Source organism: Mustela erminea, chromosome 4 (genome assembly GCF_009829155.1).
Source record: "Mustela erminea isolate mMusErm1 chromosome 4, mMusErm1.Pri, whole genome shotgun sequence".
NCBI classification, from domain to species: Eukaryota; Metazoa; Chordata; class Mammalia; order Carnivora; family Mustelidae; genus Mustela; species Mustela erminea.
Genome location: NC_045617.1, coordinates 94582753 through 94591591, shown reverse-complemented (window position 1 = coordinate 94591591; position 8839 = coordinate 94582753). Strand labels below are relative to the sequence as shown.

Genomic DNA, 8839 nt, shown 5'->3' with positions numbered 1-8839 from the left:
GCCTGCTTCTCCCTTTGACTCTGCCTTCCACTCTGTCTGCCTGTGCTCACTCTCACTTGCTCTCTCTCTGACAAATAAATAAATAAAATCTTTAAAAAAAAATTGGATATTTTCTATAGAGATCACTAGTGAATCACCAGTATGTGTACCCCTTTCCTTTTGGGGCATAAAGACCATACAACTTAAGTTCTCAGAGAAGCAGGCTCAGGTTTCTGACTAATGCACAGTAAGAGGAAATGCCTAACAAGATGAGACAGTAAAAAGCCCCCAGAAAACCTGCCTCCTTCCTCTGCTGTGATTCCCAGGAAGCCTTGTGGTAGAAATGGAGTTATGGATCAAACTGCCTTAGATTACTAATCACCACATAGAGGCATCTGCTCTGGACAGTTACCTAGAAGCTGAGCAAATTTTGATCATAATTTTTTTATATAAAGTTACTACTTTATAAGCACTGCTCATTTCTTCAACATGGGCATGCCAACCTAACACACACATGTTGCTATCCCCTTTTACCAAAGTTTACAAAATACAAGTAACCTTACCTCGATCAGTAACTGATTTTTTTTTCCCATTTGGTTGCATCATTCTGAGTGTTTTCATATAAACAAACAAAAAATCACAACCAAACAAACAAAAAAACCAACAATAGTTTTTGATGCATCCAGTTGTTGTAACCTCAGGAAGTTCCAGATGTTTCCAGGTAGCTATGTAGTTTACAGACTGTGGTTTTGTCCAACGAGCAAAGGTCAAAATCAAATGTCGTTTTTGTGATATGAAAGTGTCCAGTTTCTTCTATAAGGTTCACGATCTGCTGCAGAATGTGTCTCTCCCTCAGTGTCATTAACCTTCTGTGAAGCTCGACCCGTTTGTCTAGGTAGGCCTTGTCACGTTCACCATTCTTTATTTGCTTATCTGATTTGCTTTGCTTTATTGGACTTTTTACTTCAAGAATCTGGTTGTTGTTGGTTTTTAATAAAGGTGGCGGGGGTTCATGATGGAGGGGCGAAGAAGCTGAGCTGCTTTCACTGTTGCTGCCGTCAATTAAGCTAACTCTGCGGCTTCGGTTGCCTCCTATATTTACAGGTCTCTCCATTTCAGAGTCATTGTCCTTATCTTCTGCCTCATCTGATTCCTCCTCATTGTCATCAGAATGCAGATCTTTCATTATAGACCTCAAAGGACCTTGTTGCCTGGTCTGGGATGGCGTGAAGCTGGAGCAGGAAATCATCCAGATCCGAGTGACACAGTTATGAGATTCTTACTGCTCCCCCACTACCTTCCACTGAAACTTGCAAATTTGTCCTCTGTAATGCCCCTCACATAGCCTTTTTTGACCTCTGACTACCCCATTGGCAGACTGTGAAAGCTTGGCCTAAAGCAGTGGTCTCCAATCTGGTGCTCTAATTATATTCTTTCTCCAATCCAGTCTGTGTAGCACTTCCTGCCAAAATAATGTCCGAAAATATTCCTGACTATTCTAAAAAGTTAATTCCCTGATGTGTGTAGGTTAGAATCTCTTTAAAACATAGAAATCTCAGACTTCTAGAATGATCTAACCATAATATGAAGAAGAAATTAAAGTCTATAGTTTGAGGGGAATTACTGAGATAATGCATTCTTAAAACTGCCTAAACTGGGGAAAACTGGACAGCCACATGCAGAAAAATGAAATTGGACCATTTCCTTACACCACCCATGAAAATAGACTCAAAATGGATGAAGGACCTCAATGTGAGAAAGGAATCCATCAAAATCCTTGAGGAGAACACAGGCAGCAAACTCTTCAACCTCAGCCGCAGCAACATCTTCCTAGGAACATCACCAAAGGCAAGGGAAGCAAGGGCAAAAATGAACTACTGGGATTTTATCAAGTTCAAAAGCTTTTGCACAGCAAAGGAAACAGTTAACAAAACCAAAAGAAAACGGACAGAATGGGAGAAGATATTTGCAAACGACATATCAGATAAAGGGCTAGTGTCCAAAATCTACAAAGAACTTGGCAAACTCAACACCCAAAGAACAAATAATCCAATCAAGAAATGGGCAGAAGACATGAACAGACATTTCTGCAAAGAAGACAGCCAGATGGCCAACAGACACATGAAAAAGTTCTCCATATCACTGGGCATCAGGGAAATACAAATCAAAACCACAATGAGATATCACCTCACACCAGACAGAATGGCTAAAATTAACAAGTCAGGAAATGACAGATGTTGGCGAGGATGCGGAGAAAGGGGAACCCTCCTACACTGTTGGTGAGAATGCAAGCTGGTGCAACCACTCTGGAAAACAGCATGGAGGTTCCTCAAAATGTTGAAAATAGAACTGCCCTATGACCCAGCAATTGCACTACTGGGTATTTACCCTAAAGATACAAACGTAGTGATCCAAAGGGGCACGTGCACCCGAATGTTTATAGCAGCAATGTCCACAATAGCCAAACTATGGAAAGAACCTAGATGTCCATCAGCAGATGAATGGATCAAGAAGATGTGGTATCTATACACAATGGAATACTATGCAGCCATCAAAAGAAATGAAATCTTGCCATTTGTGACAACATGGATGGAACTAGAGCATATCATGCTTAGCGAAATAAGTCAAGCAGAGAAAGATAACTATCATATGATCTCCCTGATATGAGGCAGTGGTGATGCAGCATGGGGGCTTAAGTGGGTAGGAGAAGAATCAATGAAACAAGATGGGATTGGGAGGGAGACAAACCATAAGTGACTCTTAATCTCACAAAACAAACTGAGGGTTGCTGGGGGGAGGGGTTTGGGAGAAGGGGGTCGGATTATGGACACTGGGGAGGGTATGTGCTTTGGTGAGTGCTGTGAAGTGTGTATACCTGGTGATTCACAGACCTGTACCCCTGGGGATAAAAATATATGTTTATAAAAAATAAAAATTTAAAAAAAAAGATAAGACCAGACACTATCTCTTGTCCCTATTCTTTCAAATCTTGTCACTTATTTCTTGTTTGTTCACTTTCTTCTTGCAAAATTTCCTCATCAGACAGATGTGAATGTTATAATGTAGGAATAAAAAGAGGACTTCTTGCACTCTTCTCAGTTTAATTTTCCATGCACTTCTTCAGAATATAGATAGTGCCTATTAACTTATAAAGAACTGCAGCTCAGCTAAAAATATTTGCCTTATGGAAATGGTGCCATGCAGCTGAAAATATCTGTCATGTGGAAACTGATTTGCCTTAATTCAGTAGAGGTAATGTGCCATATAATAAGAATTTAGAATCTAGAAGACATTCAAGTTTCAGTCTTGCTTCAATAATGTACCAACTCTGACTTCTGTTTCAAAACCTCACCTTAAAACTGAGAGTAATAACCGTATCACTACATTATGTGTGTGTGTGTGTGTGTGTGTGTGTGTGTGTGTGTGTGTGTGTGTGTGTTTGAAGATTTGAAAGCGAGTGAGCAAGCCTAAGTAGGAGAAGGGGTAGAGGGAGAAGTAGACTTCACACTGAGCAGGGAGCCTGATGTGGGGGCTTGAGCCCAGGACCCTGGGATCATGACCTGAGCCAAAGTCAACCACTCAACTAACTAGACCACCCAGATGCTCCTGTATCGTGTGGTTTTAAAATCTGGATAATGACTATAAAATTCTTATGACCTTGTAGTACTGTTTGTAACTACTTACTCTCAACCTACTCCCTGTCCCTTCCATCCACCACAAATACTCACACAGGCAAAAACTTTCTTTTTGTCCATTTTCTACAGTTGTTTCTCAGAGAAAAATCACAAGATATTTTGCTCATGTGAGAGAAGGTTTTTTGTTTAGTGTATGTGTGGGTTTTTTTTTGTTTGTTTGTTTTTAATAGCGCAATAAGGTCAACAGTTCATAAAAACATTTCAACTTCTGGAACTGTGGCCTGAGTTCCTTATTTCCCCTTGAAGTTCAGCTGTTTAATATGAGTTTAGAGTTTCCACAGTTCATCTTTGAGACACTCAGATGAAGCTATTTATTAAATTAAGTGAATCTGTTGTTCCAGACAAGTTACATTTGAGATTATTCAGAGCTACCTCTGACCCTAATTCAGAGCAGAATTTTCACTTTTATAGAAAGCTCAGATATATTTAAGTTTTCCTTCATGTTTGAAAATACTTATACTTAGGAGTGAGAATAAGGAATTTTCTGTTAATGGGTCAGTTGCAGGCTATCCATGTGCTTTACTAAGAAGATGACAAATGTCTATTCTTCGTCATAAAGAGATGTGTTTGCCATATTTTTACAATTTTTAATTAAGTTGATGCGTGTTATAAAACTCCTAGTTTGGATGGGCTTATTTTTCTTGGTCAGAAGAATTGTTCTGCTTTCTCTTGCCATTAAGTTAGTATATTAACCATGAGGGAGGAAGTGGCTTTAATTTGGTCTTAGGCTCTAACCTTATTAATCTTGTGGCTCAAGTGAAATCTTTGAAAGTAAATTAACTGGAGCCCAGTTTTTAGTGTGCATGTTGATATAATTATGTAATACTTCATTTGTTATTTTAAAAAATAAGTTTAAGTTGATTGAGCATTACATTCCCAAAGTACATTCTTTTTTTTTTTTTTTAAAGATTTTATTTATTTATTTGTCAGAGAGAAATCACAAGTAGGCAGAGAGGCAGGCAGAGAGAGAGAGGAGGAAGCAGGCTCCCTGCTCGATCCCAGGACCCTGAGATCATGACCTGAGCCGAAGGCAGCGGCTTAACCACTGAGCCACCCAGGCGCCCCCCCAAAGTACATTCTTATATTAGAATGGCATTTCCAGCTCATTGGTATCAAATTTAGTGGTAGCCATAGTCAACATACTATCTCTAGAACCACATAGTATGAGGTATATCAGTATATATCAGGTATATCAGATATTTAAATTATTTATAATAAGATGCTAATGAGATTGACATCTTAGATTTAGTCAACTGAAATCCAACTTTATATATTACTGTCAACCTCAGCCAGAAACTCAAAATGCAGGGGTCTTCTAATTTGGATCTAGAGTTATTAATAACTACATGAAAAATCTCATTTTGATTTGAAAGTATTTCTCCTATAAGCCCTATGAATACTGCTATCAGTAGAAAAACCAGACATAATGGAGTAGAAGATCTAAGCAAGGTCATGTCAGGGCATTTAGTTCGAATTTCCCCCCAAAGCATCACAGAAATAAAGTTTTGGGTGCAGGAAGGTTATTTGCTATGTGATTCCAGTAAGTGTTCATGAAAGAGTGAGAGAGAGAATAAGAGCACAAATATGAGAGACAGAGACAGACAGAGACAGAGGAATGAAGGAAGGAAGGATGGAAGGAAGGAAAGAAGGAAAAGAGAAAGAAAGAGAAGGAGTGCATTAACACTGTTGTAAGGAGTCCTGAACTCTTCCAGGACCTCTTAAAATTGTATAGAATGTCACCAAGAATTGTTAACCTGATGGAGAGGAGGCAATAAGATTTATCTCATTTCTGATCCTCAACTGCTCAAGAATCATGTTTGGAAGTGTTAACAACCCCACACCCCGTAATTTTCTAGTATGTAGGGGCAGCAACACTCCATGGTATCAGAAAAGCCCCCGAGGCAAAATGAGAAAAGATGGATGGTGCAGTTTGAAGCAGGAGACATCAGCAGCACAGATTAATTTAACCCTCTCAGAATTACAACTGAATTGGAAATGTGTCATGGAATAGGATGTATACACCAAAGCACTTTCATAATTATTGAGTAGATCTTTCCCTTGAATTCTTTTTCAGCCAATTCTTAAAGTTTCTTTATTGGGGTGCAATGACTTCTATCCCTAAATCAAAGCTAAATTCAAAAGGAGAATGGTTTTGATAGAAAAAAAAAGGCTCAAATACCTTGTGTTAGGTAATTACCTGATATTAGAGGCTTCAATAGGATAAACATTATGAACATACTGGTACCTGAAAGTTATGGGCATCAAGAAATCAGAGAACACGTGCAGTTAACTGTGTCACTTTATCATTTCTCCTCAGAAACCTGATCCATAGTATCACTTTTATGCATGGGCAGAATACTATAGCTGAATTCCTAGCTGTAAGCACATACATTTTAAGTATAATATAAATTATGTATTGCTATGTAACAAATGATTCCAAAACTCAGTGACTTCAAACAACAATTGTACTGTATCTCAAGATTTTGTGGGTTAAGAATTTGGATAGCATGGAGCTCTGGTGATTCTTCTGTACCAGTTTAAGTCACTTTGTGCTATCCAACTGGTTAACATCTTGGCTTGAGTCCAAGATGGTTTCATACTAATGTCTGGCATCTTGATGAAGATTGCTACAAGACTGCACTAAATGATGACTGCCAGTGAAAACCCTCTTTTTGGCTTCTTGAACTTGGTACTTTCACAGTTTTAGAGAGTAATCCTAGAGGCCTGGGTGGAACCTTGAAACTCTTACAACCTGACCCTGGCAGTACTAGAATGTTACTTCTGTCATAGTAATAGTCAAACATGTCACTAAGTCAGGCCAGATCCAAAGAAAGGAGTATTATACTATTTCTTAATGTAAGAAGTAGTAAAGCATTTATAGCCATCTTTATCCTACAAGAATTATGATATTAGGTCTTGAACTTGAATCAATGGGGTTTTAAGGAGTTTTATGGGAGCTGTGAAGTTTTCATTCATTGCATTAAGCCTCTTCTCTTAAAAGGCAGGAAATTCAATCTTAGTTTACGTGCCTGTCTCAGTAGGAGAGGGTGTTCACAGACTAAACAGAATTTTGAAAATAGATGGAAATTTAGTCAAGATTTACCATACTTAGAACTGTTGGAACTTTGAAATATATAGTCTAACAACACAGGTTTGAACTTTGTATGTTCACTTATACATGGATTTTTTTTAATAAATACAAGCATAGCCTCTAGAAATAATATGTTATTGACTGTGTTATGCTTGAAGATGTCATTTTCAAGAAAGGTCTCTTTTGCTGAATAAGCAGTATAGAATCATACTATCCCCTACAATTTCCCAGTTAATAGTCAACAAAACCAAACCTCTGTAGGAGTAAAATTTTTTCTCAGGTTTACTGCCAGACCTGATCTCATTTGGAGCTTTTAGAGTAAGTTGTAGACTTGCTCTTCCATTTTCCCTGTGTTATATAGGAATGTGTTCAGCATCTGTGTGCTTACTTGGATTGCAATGAATTCCAGGAGCTGCTGTGTTTGTTGTAGCACTCCCAAAAGCACAACTTGAACAAAGATAACAGTCTCGGAGTCAGCAGTTGAGTAGAAAATGACTGCATTGGTAGCCTTGAGACACTTCCACTGATTGCCACTTTTCTCTGACTATTGAACAGAAGAGCAGCAGTCCCTGCATAGGTTCCATGTGGAGATCCAGATTTTTCCTCTCATTCTAGGGACCACCAACCAAATGGTTGAGATGGACTAACTCTGAAATCAAGGTCAGGGTTTTTTTGTTTGTTTGTTTTTAAATTTTAAATTTTTATTTTTTTATAAACACATATATTTAGGTCTGTGAATCGCCAGGTTTACACACTTCACAGCACTCACCAAAGCATATACCCTCCCCTATGTCCATAACCCCACCCCCCTTCTACCAACCCCCCCTCCCCCCAGCAACCCTCAGTTTGTTTTGTGAGATTAAGAGTCACTTATGGTTTGTCTCCCTCCCAATCCCATCTTATTTCATTTATTCTTCTCCTACCCACTTAAGACCCCATGTTGCATCAACAATTCCTCATATCAGGGAGATCATGTGATAGTTGTCTTTCTCCGCTTGACTTATTTTGCTAAGCATGATACGCTCTAGTTCCATCCACGTTGTCGCAAATGGCAAGATTTCATTTCTTTTGATGGCTGCATAGTATTCCATTGTGTATAGATATCACATCTTCTTGATCCATTCATCTGTTGATGGACATCTAGGATCTTTCCATAGTCTGGCTATTGTGGACATTGCTGCAATAAACATTCAGGTGCATGTGCCCCTTCGGATCACTACGTTTGTATCTTTAGGGTAAATACCCAGTAGTGCAATTGCTGGGTCATAGGGCAGTTCTATTTTCAACATTTTGAGGAACCTCCATGCTGTTTTCCAGAGTGGTTGCACCAGCTTGCATTCTCACCAACAGTGTAGGAGGGTTCCCCTTTCTCCGCATCCTCGCCAGCCTCTGTCATTTCCTGACTTGTTGATTTTAGCCATTCTGACTGGTGCGAGGTGATATCTCATTGTGGTTTTGATTTGTATTTCCCTGATGCCGAGTGATATGGAGCACTTTTTCATGTGACTGTTGATCATCTGGCTGTCTTATTTGCAGAGATGTCTGTTTATGTCCTCTTCCCATTTCTTGATTGGATTATTTATTCTTTGGGTGTTGAGTTTGCTAAGTTCTTTATAGATTTTGGACACTAGTCCTTTATCTGATATGTCGTTTGCAAATATCTTCTCCCATTCTGTCAGTTGTCTTTTGGTTTTGTTAATTGTTTCCTTTGCTGTGCAAAAGCTTTTGATCTTGATAAAATCCCAATAGTTCATTTTTGCCCTTGCTTCCCTTGCCTTTGGCAATGTTTCTAGGAAGATGTTGCTGCGGCTGAGGTTGAAGAGTTTGCTGCCTGTGTTCTCCTCAAGGATTTTGATGGATTCCTTTCACACATTGAGGTCCTTCATCCATTTTGAGTCTATTTTCATGTGTGGTGTAAGGAAATGGTCCATTTTCATTTTTCTGCATGTGGCTGTCCAATTTTCCCAACATCATTTATTGAAGAGGCTGTCTTTTTTCCATTGGACATTCTTTCCTGCTTTGTCGAAGATAAGTTGGCCATAGAGTTGAGGGTCTATTTCTGGGCTCTCTATTC

The 8839-nt window shown here is 38.9% G+C and overlaps 1 protein-coding gene across 1 annotated transcript; it reads right to left on the bottom strand.

Annotated features, from left to right (window-relative positions):
* Window positions 1-582: 582 nt before the first annotated feature.
* LOC116589357 (protein AF-9-like) lies at window positions 583-1228 on the bottom strand. The gene has a single exon (XM_032341346.1). It carries the CDS (start codon window positions 1226-1228, stop codon window positions 677-679), a length of 552 nt encoding a protein of 183 aa, XP_032197237.1. The 3' UTR covers window positions 583-676.
* Between the last annotated feature and the right edge of the window lie 7611 nt (window positions 1229-8839).

Excerpts from the sequence above, each read along its gene's own strand:
- LOC116589357 (XM_032341346.1), bottom strand. The coding sequence starts at position 1,228 with ATGATTTCCTGCTCCAGCTTCACGCCATCCCAGACCAGGCAACAAGGT.